Below are 24,318 nucleotides of genomic sequence, written 5' to 3'. Positions count from 1 at the left end.
GGACATATACACACACATTGTCACATTTTTTTCTCTGTGAGTAATCATAACATTTTGTGATATTTCCCTGTGCTATAGAGTGTAATCTTGTTTATCTATTCTACAATTTTGAAATCCCAGTCGATCCCTTCCCACCCTCCACCCCCCTTAGACTGCATTTCTAAGATGATCCCCAAGCCCGCATCATCTCCCGAAGCCCAATCATCTCACCAAGCCCACATCACCTCCCCAAGCCCACATCACCTCCCCAAGCCGGCATCATGTTTCCAGGCCCACATGTACCTAACCCGACCTCACCACACTAAGCCTGCATCATGTCCCCAAGAACAAATCATCTCCCCAAGCCCGCATGATCTCCCAAGCGAACGTCATCTCCCAAAGCCTGCATCATCTCCCTGACCCCACAGCATATCTGCAAGACCACTTCCTCACCCCAAGCCCGAGTCATCTCCCACAGTCCAATCATCTCCCCAAGTCCGCATCATCTCCCCAAGCCCACGTCATCTCCCCAAGCCCACATCTCCCAAAAGGCACATCAATTCCCCAAGCCTGCATCATATCCCAAGCCCGATCATTTAGCCGAGCCCGCATCATGTTCCCAAGTCGGCTTAGTATCTGCGAGCCTGCATCATTTACGCACGCCTTTGTCATCTCCCAGAGCCACATCATCTCCCCAAGCCAGCATCATCTCCACAAGCCCGACTCATCTCCCCAAGCCCAATCATCTCCCCAAGCCCGAATCATCTCCCGAAACCCGCATCGACTCCCCGAGCCCAATCATCTTCCCAAGCCCGCATCATCTCCCCAACCCCGCATCATCTCCCCAAGGCCAATAATTTCCCCAAGCCAGGATCATCTCCCTGAGCCCAATCATCTCCCCAAGCCAAAACCTCCCAAAAGGCACATTGTCACCCCAAGCCCACATAACTTCCCAAGCTCCCATCATCCTGCCGAGCCTGTATCATGTCCCCAAGCCGGCGTAATATTTGCAAGCCTGCATCATTTACACAGGCCCGCATCATCTCCCCAGGCCAACATGATCTCCCCAAACTCACATCATCTCCCCAAGCCCGCATCGAATCCCCGAGCCCGCATCATGTTTCCAGGCCCACATGTCCCCAAGCCGACCTCACCACCCTAAGGCCACATCATGTCCCCAAGCACAAATCATCTCCCCAAGCCCGCATGATCCCCCAAGCCCACATCGTCTACCACAGCCTGCATCATCTCCCTGAGCCCACAGCATATCTGCAAGACCACTTCCTCACCCCAAGCCCGAGTCATCTCCCACAGTCCAATCATCTCCCCAAGTCCACATCATGTCTCCAACCCACATCTCCCCAAGCCCGCATCATCTCCCCAAGCCAGCATCATCTCCCCAAGACCAATCATCTCCCCAAGCCTGCATCATCTCCCCAAGCCCTCATCATTTCCCTAAGCCAAAATCTCCCAAAAGGCACATTGTCACCCCAAGCCCGCATAATTTCCCAAGCCCCCATCATCTATTCTATAATGTAGTTCTCTGTGATAATTTTAAAAATTGAACTTTGTGTCTAAAAGTTTGGAGTCTGATAACTATTTGGGGCTTGAAATCCACTACATTTCTTGCCTAAAACTTCGAAGCGACATGTTCTAGAAGTTATTAATGAATCCATCCCATTTATAAAATAAGGGAAATCATGTATTTCTTCATTGAAAGTGAGAATATGGCAAGTGCATATGTGGTCATTTCAGGTTAGATCTATGTTTTCATCATTTTGCCAGGACATGGACGTCTAAGCATTCTCCTAGTCACACTATAGAAAATGAAATCTTCTTTTTTCTTTTATGACATGGCTTTTAAATGTTATCTGGTTCAACTTCACCATCAGATTTAATCAAAAACTTAGAAAAAATAAATATTTCTAGTGTGTGTAAATTAAAGTTTAAGGGTCAAAAATTAAAACTACGAACATGAAGAGAAGCATGGAAGTTCACCAAATTTCTGGGTCTATAGGCTCTCTTTCATTCTGGTGTCAAAATCGAAGCTATTAGCAATGACGGTGTACCAGGCCATCCATTAAACTATATGCTTCTCACCTAGCAGCATGTTGTGCAAATACCATTGCAGCAAATCACAGGAATGACGTGTTCTTCTGTGGGCCAGTCACACGGGGAACCTATCATTTCATACTCTATAGAGCAGAACAGAGAATGATTATGAAAAGTAGTGCTTCTATTTTGGAAACTTCTTTAACTTGAAATTTGAAATTTTCTTTGGGTATTGTTTCAGCTTCTTTTTAAAGTTTAAAATGTGTAACACTTAAAAATTGAAATCAAAAAGCACTAAGAATTGGGTGATTGTAGGCAAGCATTAAACTTACAAAAGAAACTATTTACCCCAAGTTTACTTCTAGGTAGCTATTTCTGTTTAACTCTAATAATCAAATAACATATGTTCCAGAGTCTACTCTATGTTTCCGAAAAAGAGGCTTTTTTGAACCACATACAAGAAAAGAGCAACAAATGTAGTAAGAAAAAGTCATTTAAGTCCAAGTTGGCCACTTGTTAATTATGAAAAAGGTAAAACATTTTAGGATATTACTGTGTGAGTTCAAAAATGAAAGAAGTTCCACAACAAACACAATTTGAAGATCACATCTCAACTAAATATTTCATGGAACATTTGCAGACACTGTAATGATTAAATATAAACATTGCAGTCCTAAAACAGTAATAAGTGTCACCAGTTTAAAGAATTGTATGTCATTAAACCACATTTTGAGATTCGTTATTCCTTCACCTGTAAGGAAATTGTGCTCACGTTTCAGACACCGTTCACTTTGTTCCTACGCCTTACACTTAGTTTTTCTCTCTTTATGCACAGAAAGTATAAGGGGAAAAAGACTTTTCCTCTACCCTCTTGGGTTCTACAGGGGAGGACAAATAATTTTCTTTCTACCCTTCTGAGTTTTGGGCTGAGACCACTGTAATAAAGACAGGTTTCCAAGAGAAAGACAAGCAGAAGTTTATTAACATGTACACCTCATGTATATGGGAGATACCCAAGGGAAAATGAGTAATTCAAAGAGAGTAAATTTGTGGAGAAATGACAGGACAGCAGAAAGAAGGTTCAGGCCTCCAGGGGTTGAAATAAAGGCTGTTAAGTAAAGTTTGTTATGCAGATTGCTCTGGTCCCAAAACTCAGAAGGGTAGAAAGAAAATTATTTGTCCTTCCCTGTAGAGCCCAGAGGGATAGAAGAAGTCTTTTTCCCCTTATGGGAAAATGGGGTGTCTAATGGTGTGATTAACTTCTGTCCTTTTTGGTAGAAATGGGAGAAGGAATGGCTGTGAAAATGTATGTCCTGCTTTCAAGCAAATAGGGGAAAGTGGGAGCTTTTCTTGTATCCTCAGCTCAAAAGAATTCTTATGCCCAAATCATACATCTGGGGGTGGCACACTCTCTGCTACACTTCAGTTCAAAAGCTGACTCTATGAAATAAGCAACAAAGCAAATTAACAGGAGACTAGATTCACAAATTTACTGTTTTAAATACTCATACATACACATACACATACACAAGGAGTTTCACAGGAAAAAAAGAAAAGTACTCCCCCAAAAGGGGCGAGATTTGAGAGCTTATATACCACCTTAATAGGGGAAGGGAATAGGGGGATGTGGGAAATCTAGGGGAGAATAAAAAGGTTTTTTTGAAAGACAAACGGACCCTTTCTAAAGCCTTTTTATTTGTTTATTTTGCTTTATTTAACTTTGCTGCAGAAGCTTTATTGTTTCCACTTGGGCCGTGGCTTGGGCGGGGCTCCAGGATGGTTCAAGCTGCCTGGTGGCTGCAGGCAGAAAGGCTCAAGCAAGAAGCCCTGACACCAGGGGAACGCAGAGGCGCCCCTCAAAGGCCCCGGAGCTCCCGAGGCTCCAGTGCAGCTCCAGGATGAGCCTTTGGAAGAGATACTCGCCCTGCCCACCCTGGGGTCAGCTGACTGAGAAATTACTCAGATGGTTGCCCACCTTGAGGATGCCCTCCACCGGCTCGCCTAGGCGGCCGCTCCGGGAAGCCGTGGGAAGGGGCGGGGCCAGGCACCTGCCCCGGGAAGCCGCGGGAGGGGACGCGGCTAGGCACCCGCCCAGGGAAAGTGTGGGGCCGGGAGGCTCCCGCAGGGCGGCGAGGAGGGGGCGGGGCCGGGTGGCTCCGGAAGGGCCGAGGGGGCTTTCGCGGCTTCCAGGGTTGTCGTCCGCTTGTCTTGGGGCTGCTTCCGTACCGTACTTTCTGGAACAAGGCAGGCCGCCTCGCTGCGCTGGCGTTTTCACCCTGAGACTCAGCCAGCTCCCCGGGGTGGGGTCGCGGTGGAGACAGAGCTGGGCGAGGTGAGTGCGGGGGACCCACGGGCGCCCGTGACCCGCCGGGTGGGCGGCCTCCGCGCGCGGGCGGCCTCCGCGCGCGGGGTCGTCCCGCCGAGGCCGGGAGCTCAGGGCCGCTTGGCACGAAAGAGCGGGCTGTCTGGTGCCGGAGACAGAGAAGGGCCCAGAAGGCTGTCCTCGAGGTGGTGACTGGAAAGTAGGTAGGAGGCTGGAAAGAGGGGCGTCCCCGGTGAGACACGCCCCAACACAGCGGGACCCTCAGGCGCTCTCAGGTGCTCATTCCCTGAGATAAATTTATCAAATTGAGGGTGAAGACATAGCACAACGTTACAATATATTTACCATTATTTCCTCACTGAAACGTAGCACATTCTTTATAAGCGCTATTGATGATGGAACACGTCTCTTTTCATTAAATATATGTATATATAATTTCAACAAATAATTACAAAACCCGAAAATGTTGCTAGCTGCCACACAAGACAGCAAAAGGATGGCACAGTCCATAAAAACTAACTACGAAAAAAATTTAAAATACAACTGGAAATTTTAAATTTATATTCAGTATCTCAGTATTTGAGGACATTTATGAGAGTAGAAGACAGTGATTGGTTATTGGAACTATAATTTGTAGCCTTGATAGAACTGACAGAGTATTTAAAAATATCAACTCTTTGGGGAATCTTTTATTTTCTATTATTTTTGAAGCTCTTTCTCCGGCACTGATACCGAAGGATAAAGAAACAGTTCAAATGACAGCCACTTCGCAAGGCTTTGTAAAACTCGTGAAAAATATATTTGAAAAGAAAGAAAAACTCAAGTTATCCCAGAAGTAAATGCTAGTGGGTTCTGTTAATTATTTTTGTTTCCTCATCTGAGAAGTTTGGGAAGGGAGCATGAATTGAAATGGGTTGCTAGTTTTGGTTATAATTCAAGGGGCTTTATAATAAAAATTAAATGGGGTTAGGATTTTTAAGTATAACCGGAAAGGCTCTAAAGCAAATGTTTGTGTTACTAAAATAGAAACTTAAAAATGATTACTTGTAACTACTTTTGATATTCAGAATTCAAATGATTTTTTCCTTTGTATCCTCCCATCTTTCTAACATGAAATGAATAAAGTATTTTGAGATTTTATGCATGTATGATAAATATATTCATATACAACTTTGGTATTTGATCAGTAAAATTTTTAGAATGTCACCATATGTATCACATAGAAACATACAAATTTTTGATTAAATGTATTTTCTTCTAGAAGTTAATGAAAGCTTTAAGATTCTCATTCCCAGGGCTGTAATAAAGCAGGAAATTTAGTCCCACGGTATTAAAAAAGGACATCAACTTGATTAATTCATTTTATAAAATGAAAGTATATGAGATTACATATCTTTTGAGTTGAATTTTTATTTCAGCTCCTATTCTGTATTTTTATTTATTAAATAGCCTTAACTCTCAGGCTCTTTGGTTTGTAATCTTGTTTAATGATCTTACAACTGTGTCTTTATTAGTTACTGTTTGAAAGTCTAAAATGAGTGAAAAAGGAACCAATTATTCTATTTTCAATTCTAACCTATTATGTGTGTGTGTGTGTGTGTGTGTGTGTGTGTATAGCAAATGCCTAGTAGATTAGAATTTAAACTCATCCTAACTATTGATGAAAGTTGTGTTCCATTCCTTGTAATGTTGGCTTTGTTTGGTGTCAAAAGTACTAAGACAGCAGATTCTCAAGCTGTAACATACCAGCAAGAGAGAACAACCTTTGAAATAGTTTTCAGAAGCCAGAAAGAACACCTACATAACCTTGCACCGTGTACCTGGCTTGCATATCAAGCACTGAGTGAAGATTTGATTCCTGCTGTTTCAGTTGTCCTACAGTAACAGCCCCTGCCTGCAGTAATAGCCCTTGCCACTGTTAATATAAAAAAGACTTCCAAAATGCATCTCTCTGAGCTATATAGTCTCGCAGCAGAAATAACAGAGTAGATGTCCTTTCTCATGGTGGTTTTCTAAGACCAGATTATATACCTTTGTGTTTTAAATTAATGAGTTTCAGAGTACTTTGTATTTTGGGAAGTGACAATATTTTACAAGTGCCCACCATGTGGAACAAGGTGATCAAAATGAATTAAGGTGGTTGGGTGTTAGAAAAATCATGGTAGTATTTTCTCACTTTTTTCTAGTTTTATCCAGATATAATTGGTATATAACACTGTATAAATTTAAGGTGCATAGCAGAATGATTTGATATATGTATATATTGCTGGATGATTACCACAGTTCGTTTTGTACCATCCATCACCTCACATAGTTACAGATTTTTTTCTTGTGATGAGAAATTTTAAGATATGCTCTCCTAGCAAATTTCAAATATACAACACAGTATTAACAGCATCCTCCAAACATTTCAACTTGTTTTAATGTGAAATATAACTCATATGTAACCATGAGATATGTAGATAAATATGGATACAGATGTAGTTCTAGATACAAATACAGATATAGAATCAAGGTTTCTTTTAGAATTCAGAAGCCTCTCCATATATTCTAAGAATACCAAAAGTCAGAGTAGCCAGCAGAATGAAGACATATGTTCTTGACAAATCTGTAGAAAGTTGCTGCAATTTATAAGAATATGTAGGCAGTCCTCACAAACTTCCTTGTTTGGGCCACAAAAGTGAGCAGTTTTCTAGGTAGCCAGCTCTGCAATTCATATCTGTAACTGCCTCAGGAACCCCTTCTTCCCTCCTGAGAGACACGTTTTGTGATGCCACTTCTCACTGACAAAATTTAGAAGAGAATAAAGTGATGGTGAACTGCCCAGAGACTATCCAGGACAGACACACATACACAGAGTACTGCAAAATAGAAACTGCTGAGCAATAAATTAAAAAGCAATCAGCAGTGTATCACTCAGATAAAAAATAAGTAGCAGTTGCATTTCCAGCATCCATGAAGATCCTCTCGTGATCCCTCGTAACTATTCTCTTTCCACCCAAGAGGTAATCATAAGGAAGAGTTATATAGTAATCATGTGCTTTTCTCAAGTCTGAAGTATGTTTATTAAATGAGTTAAGCAACTAGATTTAAATTTAGAGGGGATAATCTCAGTGTAATTTTTACCAAATGATTTTAACCTCCAAGGAAACCAGTTTCTTCATCTATACGACAAAGAACTTGGTACTGATTTCTTAGAGGAGATCTGAGAATTTAAATGAGAGAATAAGTATCAAAACAAACAAACAAACAAAAACCCCGCTATCATTTTTCCTGCTAAATAATATGTGCCTAACAAGTATATATTTTCAGGAAATACATACTTTTTTTGTCTTTGAGTCATTGTAGAGATTATCAACTCCCTGTATCAGCAGTGCACAGGAAGACATTTCTAGTTCTGGTACGCTATGTCAAAATGTACCCATCTGATTCAGTTTTACCTTTTGTCATATTTTATAAAACATTCTGTTTCTACAGGCTTACATAAAACCAGATTATATTTTACTTAAGGAATATAAATTCATATATTACCCAATAGTCGATTAATAGAAGAGAAAATGTTTCTACAGCCAATAAAACAATTTGTACTTAAATGATTTAAAAATTCAATTTACAGTATAATTCTAAGCTCCCAATATTAAAATATTTGCCTATTAGCATTATCGTTAAATGACCTCTGGTTGGTTTCTTTGGATGATGTGTTTAGAGCTTATATTATAGGTTCTGATTAAGCAAACAATCGTTAAGAATACTTACTTATTTTGTTTAATAACCTACCTTGGGTAGTAGCTTGAATAGATTAAGAACATAACTTCTAGATCCAGACTTCCTGGTTTGAATATTGGCCTGGGCAATGACTAGTTTGATGTCCCTGAGTAGTTACTTAAAATTCACGTTTCTTGATTTTATGTCATAAATTTTTTTGAAGATTAAATGAGTTAAAATATCCAAAAGTGGAACATAAGACTTTTTGTGAAAACTTCAGCTCCTGTCACGTAATTTTTTTCCGATCATTCCTACTCCTCATTTAAGAAAAATTTTATATCTTAAAATGAGCTATTACTTACAAAATATATAAACCACATGGCAAAGCTCTTTGTCAAAAGCTACCCAAGGGCATATTATGGAGTTTTCCTTGAAACATTGATAAAGGAATTTTTTTTTAGTATATTCATATCAATTTTCTTTCTTCTTATTGAAGTATAGTCAGTTTATGATGTATCAATTTCTGGTGTACTGCATAGCAATTCAGTCATACATGAACATACACATATTCATTTTTATATTCTTTTTCATTATAGGCTACTAGTAAGCAATTTTTGATTCAATGAAGACAAGTTAAAAGCTTTGGAATTTTGTTCATTAAAACTCCTCTCTGGCCACCAGTTGTATCTTTTAATGGATTCAGATCAAATGGTGCAAGGCTGTCGACTTCTATCTTGGATAGAAAAGCTGGAAAAAAAGTGTCACATGAATTTTAACAATAAGAACAAGTCACATAATATGCTACATCATGATTACAGGGAGCAAAAGTCATAGAACAACCAATTAGATTAGAACTGAAGGAAAGAAAACAGTTTCAAAGGAGGTACGGGATGTGAGCATTAGCCAGTCTGTGGCAATAAGAAAAAGACGAGGTCTCCAGACAAGTAGATGGAAAGAATTCAGCCATGGTTTTGAATGAATTACTAAAGGCCGCGTGTGAAATAGCATGAGGATACAGAATCCCAAAATGTTGAGGGCAGAGCGGGAGTTTGCCCACACTCAGGCTCATTTCTGTAGAACATGCTAGATCTTCACAAAGACCGGGACAAGGCGGCATGTGAGACAATGCTTTCCTTGGTGATGCAAGGCTGAATGAGTGGCAGGACCACTGTTACTCTATCTGGTACCTCCTCCACTAAAGAACAAAATGCTAAAGTATTAGTAAAGGGGAAGGCAGCAGATGTTTTTTCCCAAGAGCATAGGTAAAGACCAATTGCATCTTGAAGAAAGAAAAGAAAAAAAAAGGAAAAGAAAAGGAAAGAAAAATACCCTCTCCTCTTGGAGAAAGAGCAGGAAACCCTCCTATGCCCAGACCACTGGGGGTCTCCTGCTGTTCTAATGTGTTTATGTGGGACCAATCCAAAAATACCCATCACCTTGTGTGCACTGTTTGTGCGCAAAAGGGATCCAGAAATACTCAGCCTCTGACAAATTTCCTTTTCCAGCGTTAGGCCATTGAGGAATTGTAGAGAGAGGTTATGCCTTGTTTTCCTTCTACTGATCTCTTTATCCCATGAGGTATCCAGCAGTTGAAGAGCCTAGATGTCAGTCAGCAATATGCATTATGATCATTCCCACTGAGGTTAAAGAGACAACTAGAAATAAGATCAAATGTAAATAAGGCAAAACATTAGAATGATACCTGAGTGCTATCTGCAAGTATTCAGACATTTCCGTGCTTCTCCTATACATTCACCATGCTACTTTCCTTAAAAAGTATCATGGTCTTAAAACTAAAAAAAAAATCTGAGGAGTTCGATTTTAGGAACATTATTACCATTATGGCCACTAGCCATATAAATGTATTAACTTTATAGCAAACTCACTAGGATATAGTGTTCAAAAATGTCAAATAACTTGAAAGACTTTGAATATAATTCTGAAGAGATTTCATGGAAAATAATCGAATAATTATTTAAAATTAAGTTTTGTGAAGTTTTAGGGGAATAAAAAGATGCCAAAATTGATTCACAGTAAACTAATAATACTAAACTTCTTTCTTTCACTATTCACCACTCCCTTGATATGTTCTCTTCTTTGCCTACAAATATTAGATCCCATGTGGGTGCACTCCCTTACGAACATCATTAATACTTCTGACTTAATACTTTAATTAATTAATTAATTAATAGTTGCTCACTAATCATATCAACTTGACAAAGTCCTAACTTTAGTTAAGCTCAGCAATCTGCTTTCAAGAAGCTATATTACCCAAAAACATCTCAAAACTACGTTACGTGGTCTCTTTAAACTCGTGACCGTCAGCCTTATATTGGCACTCAGCACTAATAAATTACCACTAGATTTCTCTAGTGAATTCGTTTTCACATTTGCCATACCCAGAATCACTTCTCAATATGATCTCACTTCTGTTTTCTGATGGTATATCATCTTTGTTGATAGACAGATCCGGATCATGTGGAAGATTAGTTCCTTCCCCTCTTGGGAGTTCAATGCAGAGCTCTGTGCTGGGCAGCAGAGGGCCTTGGCTGACGTCACCCCCCCCCCCCACGAGGACCCGGCTCTCACCGCGGCCCTCATTGCGCAGAACTTGGGGCCGAGTGTGCACACTGTCTGGTGTTCTTTAGGCTACCCCGAGATATTTTTTGTTTGTTTGTTACTTAGGGAAATTAGAAGTTCTGTGGCCCAGCTTAGGCTGACCTGTAAGTGTGTAACACAGTGCAGGGCAGAGCGCCCTGTGGCCGGGCCCACCTGCAGCCCACCCGTGATCCTCGCTGCTGGGCCCTTGGCCTGTCTGGGTGTGGGGCCGCTCTGCGCCACCTGGGCTGTGGGATGACCAAAGGTGTGGGGTTGGGTGCACGCTAACATGTTTCTGCTATAAGGTTTCCTTCCAAAAACCTTAGGTAGCGTCTGCTCTTTAAGGCAGTGTGTTCGAGATGCTCTTGGTTGACAACTTATTTTTTTTCTTTTTTTTAATTGAGAAAATAGAAACAGTCTGTTGGGAACTCACTTACTTTTCTTAAGTTAAAACTGCCAAGAGAAGCAGTTTAGCCGAGGGCTTAGCGGCATGCTTTCTGGAGACCACCTGATGGGCTTTGAATCCCGCCGCCCAGCCATCAGCTGTGCAGCCTTAAGCAAAATGCTTTTCTTTTGTGTGTCTCAGTTTCCTTATCCATGTATAGTACAGAGATAACACTTTGCAGGGTTGTAATGAGGATTCAGTTAACAGACGTATACTGCTTAAAACAGTCTTACATATAATAAACCAGTATTAGTTTTTGTTAAATAAATAATGCCTATCTACAACTAAAGCGGAAGCCTGTGTGTTTCTAACCATTACAGTGAGGAATGGATGGGCTCGCCCTCTCAAAGGCCGCCTCCACGGTTGGTTCTGGATCAGAGCCTACTGAGAACTTCATTCTTGCATGCCATGAATTTTTCTAACTCTGGGTCTTTCTGACTGGCATAAAATTGTTCTTATTGTCTCCCAAATTAATTACCTCTTATCCTCTCCGCCTACCTTAATTCTCCTCTTTGACAATAAGATCATAAAAATAGATTACTTGTGGCAAATTGCATTTTGCAAAATTGTCCTTAGCAATATTTCTGGATTATCTCCAGAATGTTACTGGTCTCATCAAGGGGTAGATTCCTCCCCACCTTTCCTTGGACTCAGTGGGGTTTCGTTTCTGCATCTATACATGGAATGTTGGAGGGGATATTGTGTGACTTCTGAGCATAGAGGATAAAAGATAATATGCTTTCACCTGATGCTCTCTCTTGGGATATTTACCCTGTGGTCCAACCATCCTGTAGTGAAGAAGCCCAGGCAATACGGCATTGCCAAGTTTAGGAGATCTTGTTCAACAGCCCCAACTAGCATTAGCCTCCAGAGAGCTTCATCCTCCAAACATGTGAACAGGGAAAGCTTCAGATAATTCCTTCCCTCAGCCTTTGAATCTTCTAGTTTGAGGTCCCACGTATTACGGAGCAGAGACAAACTATCTCTGTCATGACCTGTTCAAAATCCTGACCCACAAAATCCATGGGCATAATAAATCATTGCTTTATGGCGCTGACTTGTGAGGCAATCTGTTATACAGCCACAATAACTGGAGCATTTGATTATAATAATTAGAGTGACTCTACATCAGGGCGTGGAAATTTCCATTAGGAAATGTCAAGTTGATGGAGATATGGAAATTGTAAAAGACAAGTTAAAATAAATGAAGAAATCACCCAGAGGTTCTGAAATCCCTCTGATAGAATTTCTAGGAAAAGATTATGAAAAAAGCAATTAGAAATAAATAAAAGAAGGATTCCCTAAAGGTGAAGAAAGACTCTTCGTTTTATGCGGGATGTACAGGTTTGGCCATTATTATATCTTAAATTATTCAACCTACATGATTAGAAAATCCATTAATGGTAATTTTATTCTTTCTACTTTTAGGTTTTAAAAAGTTATTTTAAACTTTCTCATACTCAGGCTGTGTTTAGCGTGTAATATAAATTAAAATAAAAATTCAAAACAAGTGTAGTAAAGTTTCAAAGAGTCTGTAGTAGAGCACTGTATCAAGTTTATTTTACTTGAAACACTGTCATTTTAGAATGTCTATCTGATTGCTGTGATTCTAAAAAAATGTAAGCATCCTTCTTTGTATGATTCTTGACATTTGATATATTGATTATTGACTTTGACAAGAAAATTAGTTTTAGCTTTCAAAAAGGACATTGTTTATTCATAATTCATAAACACTAATTTAAGTTTTTAAAAATTCTCTGTCTTAAAGCCAATGATGATGGATTTATATAATTTTCTATTTTCTTTGAATAATCTCTTTATAGCAATTTTTCCCTTAATATTTTGGATGGAATACTAGAAACTACATACTTGTTTTGCTAGTGACAGATATGTAATTAGTCATTACTTTTACCTACATAATTTGGTGTATCTCCAAAATTCTCAATTAAATAATTTTATAATTAAGTGTAAATGGAAACATCCTCGTATCATGATATATGGACCATTTCAAGATTTTGGTATCACTCTAATACTTACCATTATTAATAACAGCACTACCTGTACATTGGTGATTTTTAGTAGCCCTGCTTGTAGAAAACTACTTCTGTTTTCCAGTTTGCCTTTTGTTTGTAACTGCGTAACAACAACTCTTTGATCTGCTCAGGACCTTGGGTGTGCTGACCTTAGTCACATTTCCTCTCCCCCTCCCCGCCCTTCATGCCCTCTCTTCTCTCTCACACAATTGTTTTCACGTCCCAAGGCTAGGGTCACTTTCATGCATACTTTCCTCTCTCTGGCTTCTTTGTTCTTCCGTTACAGACGCAAGGTCAATACCTCATGCTGGTTAAACTTGAAATGGATGCCAACTTCATGTCTACACATGAAGGGTGAGCAGGTCAATACGACTGGGAAAAAACAAACACCCAAACATGGTGACTCATCTCATTTTAGATTTTAACCACATCCTTCTCGTGGTCCTCAGAAACCTCAAGTGGCCATGTTCCATTTCTCGAGACAGCTCATCATCAAATAATATCAGATAACTTCACATGTTTTCATCTTTTCTCAAATTCCAGTGTCCTCTCTCTCATTTTTATTTCAGCTATGATCTTGCTTCTTATTGCAATAAAAAACAAAAGCAGAGAAGGCTGTCATCGTCACACTACCAGAAATAACAACTGCTTGTATCTCTTTTCATAGTCTCTGTCTTCCCTCATATTAGAATAAATAAATTGTTCCTTTTCCTTTCAGAATCAAGCCTTCAGTTGGGTTTGTAATCTCTTCTCCTTCCCTGTGCCTGAGATACTGTTCTATAATTATTTCTTCTCTCTTTTGTTGGCCTTCTCTACTTGATCGTACTCATATAAACAAACAAAAAAAAAATACAAAATATTCCTTCTTTAATAAAACACCTTTTTTCACCTTTTAACAAACCCCAGCTATTGGAATGGTCCTCAGCTCCTTTTTAGATCATAACCATCAAATACTTGTCTACGTTTATAGCCTCCACCTCTTTACCTCTGATTCTACCTTGAACACACCACCACGTCCACAAAATGACCCTTGTGAAGATTACCACTAATGACTACGCTTCCTAAATGTTGAGTTCTCAGAACTCAAAACAAGATGAGCAGAAGCTCTTCAAGAATTATTATACCTTCCTTCTAGACACACTTCTTTCAATTAATTGCCAGGATGCTACCCTCTCCAAATGTTCTTTTTAAATTTGTATGATATCTATGTGTATAAATAAAAGATATCTTCTTAAAACTTAAAAGAACTACTTACTAGATTATAAATTTAACTAAACTTCTGCACAACACTATGCAAGAATACAAAATTTAACTCTGCTCATGTATGAATATTTACAGTTTGGTAATTGATAAATTTTCCAAGATTTATTTTAACTTTTGCAGTAAATGATAATAACACATCAAATAGTTCATTTTGTTATCAACATCATTCTTTCTTATTTTTGAAAGAAAATTGCATGTTTAATAGAGAAAGTGTCAGAATAAGAGAATTGTTCAAAGCTCCAAATAAGATCTCTAGTCAAATCCCTACTGAATTCAAAAGATTTAAAATTTATTTTGCTCTCATCTTTAACATGAATGAGATTTTTTTCCCCTATAATGCAAACAAGTTTGGGGAAGCAGGGATAAGAATCACATCTTTAGACTGCTCTCTACCTTTCCTTTTATTTTCTGCAAGGATACAGGTAGCAATAATGTAATTTAAGGATATCAAAAATCAATTGTTTTAAATGGTCTATTCAGTTGATTCTGCCAAATATTCTGGCAGATTCACTCTACTTCCTTTGTGCACAACTTTTCTTTCTCTTTTATGTGGTACTCAAAAGGCAGATGTAATTCTGTCTCTATGTTTATTTTTTTCCTAGAATTGATACCACTTTGTGGATATACATCCTTCTCTCGTGTTGGATCAGGTGCATTAAAAGAATAAGAAGAACTATGAATGGGTGCTAAAAATGTGACTATGAGATTAAACAAATAAAGAGGCATTCCCCATTAAGCATACTTTCTCATCACTTAAAAAAACAAAAACTTTTAAAAAATAACATTTTTTATTTTAAAATTTCATTTCTTTTTTCTGTTTTTTTCCACATTGAACTCTATATATATTCCATCCGGAAACCTCTAGAAAATAATAGATGCATAAAAGTGGTTGACAGCAAAAGATCAATAAAACATTGAACAAAACTGTTTTTCATAAGATTTTATTTTGTTCTTTGACCAACAGAGGAATTGAGAGTGGAGGAACGAAGCAGATGAGCTACTTGAATTAGAGAGTACTTAAATTAAAAACTAGAAGTTTGAGTCCGTTAAAAAAAAAAGTTGAGTCTGTAGATCATATGGCTATTTGGAAAAGTAGGATCCACAGAGGGAAGAGCAAGTGCAAAGGACCTGAGGTAGAATCATGCCTCCTGTGTGAGAGGAGGGGCAAGGAAGCCAAGAGGGACGCAGCCTGCTGAGCTGGAGCTGTGCAGGGTGTGATCCGTGAGGCAGAGAGGGGAGGGCAGATCATTGTCCGGGCTGTGACTTTTCTCATGCTGAACGTTACTCATTGTGTCTCCTCATGGTCATAGGACATTAGAAAACGTGAATTCCCCTTGAACACAAAATACAATGAAGCTTTTCTAGACCATAATTCCTGATCACAATCCTAAAAGTTCAGAGTTAGAAACTATATTAAAGACACTTAATCGTCCATAAATAAAGAACTATTTCCTAACTACGGATCAAAGAGGAAATTAACTATTGAATTTAACTATCTAGATAGTAATAAAAAAGAATAGTAAAAATAACATGCATGGGTCACAACTAAACTATATTAAGAAAACAAATGTGTAAATAATTCACTATTTACAACCAGTATGCTTTATGTTTTACTGACTTACTATTTTAAAATAAAAATCTGAAAATGAGTGGGTTAATGATTCAATTTACGAAAAATATGAAATAAAAAATAGAAGTCAGAAGTTAATTTTAAAAATCTAAAATAGTGAACTAAAAAATAAAAATCAGAGCAAAAAGAGCAAAGGGTTTTAAAAATTTTGTTTCTTTATAACACTGAAACATACAAAAACCTGGAAAATATAAATAAAAAGAAAATAAAAACATGATATTCACTATTGTAAAGATTTCCCCACATTTAAAATTATGCAAGTACAATTTAGAAACGTATGTAGAACCAAAAATCGTGTAAGTTTTAAACTATAGGTTTTTACGAACCGGAGGCGGTGGCGGCGGGACCCCCCAGGCCTGCTCCGGGGACATGAAAGTCGGCAGCGCGTTCCTGGGCGGCGGCGGCAGCGGGCGGAGATGGAGCCCAGCTTCCCGCCGGGGATGCTCAAGTTCAACCACCGGCTGGCCCCGGTGGCCAGCTTCGCCCCGCCCGCGGGCACGGCCGCCGAGACTCCCCCCATCCTGGCGCCCACCTCAGACGGGACTTTCAAGAAGGAGCCGGCGGCGCCCCGCGCGGCCTTCCCGGCGCAGAGGACCCCCGGGGGCTTCCTGCAGTCGCCGGTCAGCATCAAGCAGGACAAGCCGGCCGAGCCCGAGGAGCCGCCGGGCGCCCCCCTGCACCAGGGCTCCGGGGGCCTGTTCGCCGGGGCGGACGAGCGGGCGGCGGGGACCGGGGAGGCCACGGCGTCATCCAGGACCTGAGCGTCCTGTACCCGCCGGACCCGCACTCCCGCAACGTGCTGCTGGGCGGCGGCCGGACCGAGGACCCCCGTGGCCCCGAGGAGCCAAAGCCAGACGCGAGCGTCAAGAATGTGAAGAGGCCAAAGCCAGAAGAATCTCAGGGAATCAAAGCCAAGAGGAAGCTGAGCGCATCTTCCAAACCGCCGCTGGTGGGAGACGGGGAAGGCGCCCTGCTCTCCCCCCGTCAGAAACCGCACATCTGCCATCACTGTAGCGCCGCTTTCCGGAGCTGCTACCACCTGCGGAGGCACGTCCTCATCCACACCGGGGAGCGGCCCTTCCAGCGCAGCCAGTGCAGCACGGGCTTCATCCACAAGTACCTGCTGCAGAGACACGAGAAGATCCAGTCCAGAGAAGACGTTCGGGTGCGCCGAGTGCAGCATGAAGTTCATCCAGAAGTACCACATGGAGAGACCCAAGAGGACGCACTGTGGAGAAAAGCCACACACGTGTGACACTTGCCAGCAGTATCTCTCAAGGACCGATCGCGTCTTGAAGACAGGCGCACCATAGAGAAGCCATAGAGGAAGGGCCCGCGGTGCAGAACCCGGGGCATCCGGCCACAACAGCGTGGGGAATCTGGCTGTGTTGTCGCAGGGAAATCCCAGCTCTTCGAGGAGAAAGGCGAAGTCAAAAAGCATCGCAGTTGAAAACAAGGAACACAAGACTGGTAAAACGAGCGACTGGCAGGCTTCGAGCAGTATGACCCTGCAAAGTTACTTGGTAGAGATGCCAGCCGCGTCTTCCAGTGGAGGCATGATCGGCCCTCGTATAGATGAGCTACAGAAAAGGGTGCCCAAATTGATCTTTAAGAAAGGAAGTAGAAAGAGAACGGAGAAGAACTACCTGAACTTCGTGTCACCAGTACCAGACATGGTGGGACAGAAGTCCTTGTCTGGGAAACCAGGTGGCTCGCTTGGCCTAGAGTCAGACAACAGCGTGGAGACCGTTAGTCTTCTCCAGAGCGCTAGTGGCAAACACGGTCAAATGAGCAGTAATTAGGCCGATGCCATGCAGCTCTCGAAGAAAAGAAGATCCTTACCAACTGCCAGCAGCAACAGTGCCTTTTCCGTGAGCGTGGGACACACGGTCTCCCAGCAGTCTTGTCATTCAGTCTGCGGGCGTCGGAGTTTTAGACAGCGAGGCCCCCTTGCCCCTTACTGACTCCGCGGGCCTGCATGCGGAAATTGTCTTGTCACGACAAGTCTGGAATTCCTGATGAGGTTTTACAGAGTATTTTGGATCAGTACTCCAAGTCCGAGAGCCAGAAGGGGGATCCCTTCAGCATAACGGATTTCCACACCTCGGGAGGACATTCAGAGTTGGTGCAAGAAGAAGACTTGAGCCCAGGCACCCAGATCAGTGATAAGGCCAGCATGGTGCAAGAATACTCCAAACACCTCCAGCAGGCTTTTGAAAAATTCACGAATGCAGGTTTTGCTCTTGGACACGGTTTCCAGTTTGTCAGCCTGTCGTCACCTCTCCACAAGCACACTTTATTTCCAGAAAAAGATAAACACAACATCTCCTTCGGAGTGTGGTTTCGGCCAGTCTGTTACCTCAGTGTTGCCATCTTCGTTGCCAAAGCCTCCTTTTGGGATGTTGTTTCGATCGCAGCCAGGTCTTTATTTATCTGCTTTGGATGCCACACATCCGCAGGTGACCCCTTCTCAGGAGCTGGATGATCTGATAGATTCTCAGAAGAATTTAGAGACTTCTTCAGCCGTCCAGTCCTCATCTCAGAAACTGACTAGCCAGAAGGAACAGCAGAAAAAGCTTTCAGATCCCATCTCAGGAGTTAGCCAGCCAGGTAGCTCCTCAGAAAGATGTAGAGACTAGAACATCGTACCAGATTAAGAACTTGGCACAGGCATTTGGTTCTCAGTTCAAGTCGGGCGTCAGGGCGCCAATGACCCCATTCACTAAGTCTAATGGAGAAGTGGACCACAGAGCAAGGACTTCAGTGTCAGATTTCTCAGGGTATGCAAATATGATGTCCGATGCTAGTGAGGCATGTAGTTGGAGGGTAAAGACACCCCCTAGCCAGAGTTACAGGTAAGGCCCAGGAGTCACCAGGCTGGGGGGCTTCTAATGTTATTTCATTTTATTTTGAGAACGCTGCCATTGGAATGTTTCTACGTGAGCCTATTAAGAATAATGTAATGCCCTTTCAGTGCAACTTTTCATCTTTAGTTTATTTTGTTGGCGTGATTTTAGCTCTGTTTGTATTATGATTTTTAGTCAAAATCAATAGATTAAAATAGTTTGACATTGAAAATGACAATGTTTAGCAATCAAATTTACATGTATACGCTGTCAGGGAATAGCCCAAAAGTTTTAAATGCAAAAAAAAAAAAAAAAAAAAACCCCCAAAAAAAGTACAAAAAAACAAAACCAAAGCAAACAAACAAAACTTTGTTATTAGGATTAAGGGTATTCTAATTGCTTTACTCTCAGGCAAGTGTCATAATGCATGGGAATTCTGTACGTTATCGCTGTAATGGAATATCCAATTTACGGGGAGTATGATATACATTTCATTATTTAAGTCAGGGATCGAAAACATTTGAAATTACTGTCTCCATCTGGGCCGATCCAAAATTCTGAATTGTTGGCTACCTATATTTTTTTGCAGCTTTTGAATGTACTCTGAGCTTCCAAACCACATTCATTCCAGCCTGGAAGAACAAATATTCCTGAGTCTTTGATCAAAGTCTGAAATGATAGCTTTAATAAAAGAAGGAGGAAAAAAAAGCACCCTCTCTTCACCCCAACTGTGACAAGTCCTGTCAGGAGTTGACGGGCACAGTGTTGACGCCAAGGTGGTTGGTTGGTTCCAGTATTAGAACCCAAGTTGGAATTACATCATTCTTTGAAAATTTGGATATGTGTTATTTATTATACATGGCCTAAAAACACTGTTCCCTGTCTCTGTTATTACATGTCACCCACACTTCTGGGGTTTTTATCGTGGTTATTTTTGTTCTTAACATATCCTTTCACTCAGAGTTCTGGGCCTGCTTATTCTTTCTTCTCCCTGTCTTGACAGTTTCAACTTCAGAAGGCGTCCCATTCCAATAGGTAACTGGCTGTGCATTTCAATATGCCTTCTGGCATCCAAATACTAAAACAGTAGGGTTAGCATCCTCCCTCCCCCTTTTTAAGAACAGAATCCTTACAGATATCCATGTATAATAAAGCCGCCCTACTCAGAGATATAGATAGTGAGTAAGAAGGTTGTAATTCCAGCTGGTGACAAAGCCAATGAGAGGGGTGAGAGCGTCTCACTTGGTGGTAACATCGGAATCTTTCTGTGAAGTTGCAGCCTGTTTAACGTACATTTTGAAAGGGTGCGTCAGTCAGTATTGCACGGGTTCGTGTAAAGTCATCAAACCTTGCTATGAACACTAATTGCCATTTGAAGCTACTGGTGGACAGTGGCTCTGCTCTAAACCACTTTTTAGCAATTGTACTTTTTTCCTGATTATATTTCTTAATGTACTTTATGCTGGTGAGTTTTTTATGTAGTTTTGGTGATGTTTCAGTCTTAGGTACTCTTCTGATGTCAGAGAAGTACCACTGGTTGTTTGCAGTCTTATTGTGTAATCGGCTTCCATGTATAACAAAATAATTAATACTATGCAAGTGTGAAACACTTGTTATGAAGGTAGTGTTTTAACAAAATACTAGTTAATTTCCTCCCCCACTTTCCTCCCTTAAGTCTGCTTTACCAGCTAAAGGGTCATTGCAAGGTTCTTAGAAAATGTGTTTAATCTTCTTAAATACACGCAATACTAAAAAGTCTGTATTTCAGTAAGCGCAGTAAGTTCTGTTAGGGACAGAGCATGAGGTGTAATCAGAGGATGGAGAGGCCCTTTACCGCTGTTACCTCTGAGCTGTGTGGTCTTCCTCCGGTGTTTTGCTTTATGCAGGTTTGGAATTTCTTTAACTTTTATTGTGTGTACTGAATACTGCATATGTACTATTCTGATTGTTTGCTCTAGTTTACTACCAATAAAAGACCTCTTAAATGCACGCACACACACACACACACACACACACACAGAAGAGGTAGTAAACTATAAATCTAATTAAATAGCTCCAGAAAATGATAATATCTTCAATGAAGGAATATAAAGGAAAACCTAGACATTGGTTAAAAAATCAATTAACTTATTAAAATATAAATCGATTACAGAGACATGATTTCAATGCAATTTTTTGATAAAAGCATTTCAAATTTCACTTAGAAAAATGATTGTCTATGGTAACTAAGAATTCATGGTTGGATTCTGAGAATTATACAGAGTGAACTGCACCAAATCATTCCTATGTGCAGGGACAGCCATTCAGAGCCAGACTAGTCTTAGTTTTCTTGACAAATCACATAGCCATATCCTGCTGCAACACAGCATAGGGGTAGTGGCTTCCAAACACAAATGTGGGTGCTAATTGCAAGAGGAAGAAAAGAAAATTGGTGGTTGATAAACGTTCTCCAATGCCCAGTTCACCATGTAAAATAAAACATTTCTATGGATTAAAAATTCTCATGCAATATGTAAAACAATAAGCAATGAATGTAGGAGAGTGTTTGAATAAACTTGTAGTGCTAGAGACTTCCTAGTGTTTCTTTGCAACCATGTCTTTTTTCTAGTTATATGTAAATGATTTTTCTACCTGCTTATTATAAATTTCACATTTAAATGTTTCAGTTATTTCATTATGCTTTTCACAAAAATAATGTAAATGACAATGAGTCTGCTACAGACTAACTTTGTTAATATTATTCATTGTGGGTATTTGATATCTGGTGAGATGTTTTGGTTACTGACAAACAATATTTAATTTCTTCTGAATTTAAAACAATTAAAAAAAAAAACCCAAAAAGATGGTCCCTAAAAATGGTCATAAGTATGTTATATTTTATGAATTGTAAGACACTTTTGTTTCCAAAATTTTTAACATTTTTGAAATCAGGATGAATTTTTAATCAATCATGTATCATATTTGAATTAGGAGAATTGTTTTCTTTCACTATAGCACCTGAAATGATGTGTTTTACAAATGATGAATATATATCTTTAATTTCTAGGTAAGAAGATACCACAGTGATATCTGAAATTTGGATATTTAATAAAACATCAAGACCATCAGAAGGTATGTAGAATGATACTGATTTGTAGAAATTAATATTTATATAAAAGACATTAATTTAAGGTAGATATAGAATAAGCTACTATGGTTATAAATTGCTCTTTAAGCACTACTTTCACTATATCCTCCCACTTTTATATGTGGTGTTTTCAATGTCATGCAATTATGTTTTCTTTATTTCCATTAATTCTTTCTTAACCATAAATTAAGTATGTAATACAATTTCTAAATAAATGGAAGTTTTAATATACCTTTTTTGCTATTAAGTTCTAATTTGTTTTTGTTGTAAAGAGACTGGGTTATCTGTGATAATTCTCTAAGATTATTTAGATTTACTATAAGGTCAATCACATAATTAGTTTTTGTGCATGTTATTCCATGTACTGTTTAGAAAACAATATTTTCAACTGTTAGATGTAGAATTGTATACTTGTACATTAGCTAAAGTTTATTGATTTTGTTATTAATTTTTCAATGTATTTTTAATTGTTATCTGCTTGACCTATAAATAGCTGAAGAAGTATATTGAAATCTCACACAAGTATGTTAGTCCTTTGAGTATTGTAATGTCCTCTATTTTTGTTTGAACTATTTTGGTTTAATTTTTAGATTCTATACTTTAAAATTATTGGAGCACTTAGACAATTTCAACTTGTTCTCAAAATATTTGTACCATGGTCTCAATGATGCTTTTTTAATCTGAAGTTAATTATTTTGAAAGTAAAACAGCTTTATCTGTATTTCTTCAGCATATATTACAATACTGAGCTAATCATAAAAACTCAAGATATTTTTGTTGAACGAATGAAGTTTATTCATTGCTTGTATTTAAAAGACTGATTTTTAAGTGATTGTAATCTCTTAATATAAGAGAATCATCTTTCAAGACAACATAAGAATATTGCATAGCATCGAAACACTTGCCCACTGATGAAGAGTCAGGATACCTTATTTCAATCTGATTTTGGACAATGTCAGGCACTATTACTGTCAGACATGGATTTTGACTCCTTGCTTTATTATCAGCTTCTCCCCTAGCCCCTGTAACTAATCTCTTGAATGCTAACTTAGTACCTTTTAAGATACTCTGTTTATGGACCCTGGATTGACATTTTTAAGATTGCCCTCCATGAACTAATTTTGTCCTCTCAGTCCAACTCTACACCGTTGCACTATTTCTTGTCTATTCTACATATACCTGTTTTGCTGGAACTTTAAGCAACATTGACATAGCTCACTATGCCACTTTCATAATCTAGGAACACACCTACTTAGCCCCGGGGACTTATTTAATACACTCTTGAGGTTTTGACATACATTTGAGCTAAAGTCAGATTTTTCAAAATAAGCCCTAATTTTTTAGAAAGAATTACTTCTTCTTCAAGACTGCAGTGTCAGCTCCTGGCCAAGAGTCTCAAGTCTGCTCTACAGATTTTGGACTTGCCAATGACTAACCCTCAACCCCCACAATCATACAAATATATGTATTCAATCTATCTATCTATCTATCTATCTATCTATCTATCTATCTATCTATCTATCTATCTTCCCCTCTGGCTCTGTTTCTCTGGAGAACCCTAACTAATACCCACTTGGAGGGATAAAAAAGAATAAAAAGACTAATAATGTGTTAGCTGGGTCTTATGGCAAAAATAGAGGAAAAAGTGGTATGTTTCCAATTCCTCTTTCTTCCTACTCCTGTCTCTGGCAGGATATAATCATGTTTCAGATATGTATGTATTTCCCTATGTTGGACCACGGCATGGCTATACCCATGTTTAGTTTATTGATAGGTTATTTCAAAGAAAGCCCCTGGGTACAGTTTGGTTTCAAAAGGTGTCATCTAAATAAGTGAAGTATTGTCTGCAGCTACCCCTCCTCAGATTAGGTCTGAGATCTGTGTGTATGTGTACGTGTGTGTGTGTGCGCGCGCGTGTGTGTGTGTTTGTGTGTCTCCTCCCCCCCTGTGCATCAGAATTGGACTATTTCTGACTGAGGCATCTCCAATAAGGCTGTAAATGGCAGACCTGTATCTTACTTTTCAGGGGCTCACTTACTTTCAGGTTGGAGACCAAAACAATTAATTATGTCCCTTAGAAGAATATCTTCCTTTTGAGAAATACTCAACAAACAATAGAACGGTAGGTCAATGACTATACCGTTTCATACTGTAACTGACTAACCAGCCTCTTTTTTTCTTAGGGAGATAATCATACCAATAATCTCAAGAAACTTTTTAAATCACAGGCTAATACTTAGCTTCTTGTACTCGTGCACCTTCCAGTAAACCAAAAATTGTCAACTTCAAGTTATAATTCTGTTTTCTTACTTTAAAG

General features: G+C 39.6%; 1 protein-coding gene and 1 long non-coding RNA gene across 2 annotated transcripts in view; both read left to right on the top strand.

Moving 5' to 3' along the window:
- Positions 1-4,194: 4,194 nt before the first annotated feature.
- The window catches only part of LOC116151748 (uncharacterized), a 31,391-nt gene continuing 11,267 nt past the window's right edge, over positions 4,195-24,318 (top strand). Inside the window, exons 1-2 of the long non-coding RNA XR_010377660.1 lie at positions 4,195-4,363; positions 21,921-21,985. This is a non-coding gene — a long non-coding RNA (uncharacterized LOC116151748). The remainder of the gene's footprint in view (positions 4,364-21,920; positions 21,986-24,318) is intronic.
- On the top strand, positions 10,536-18,887 carry LOC105090832 (zinc finger protein 281). Its single transcript, XM_064478757.1, is given in 8 exon segments — positions 10,536-10,727; positions 16,343-16,742; positions 16,745-17,177; positions 17,179-17,932; positions 17,934-18,016; positions 18,018-18,338; positions 18,340-18,600; positions 18,602-18,887. Coding segments are annotated over 8 exon segments (2,730 nt in total).

This window comes from Camelus dromedarius, chromosome 24 (genome assembly GCF_036321535.1).
Source record: "Camelus dromedarius isolate mCamDro1 chromosome 24, mCamDro1.pat, whole genome shotgun sequence".
NCBI classification, from domain to species: domain Eukaryota; kingdom Metazoa; phylum Chordata; class Mammalia; order Artiodactyla; family Camelidae; genus Camelus; species Camelus dromedarius.
This window is presented reverse-complemented; position numbering and strand designations above follow the sequence as displayed.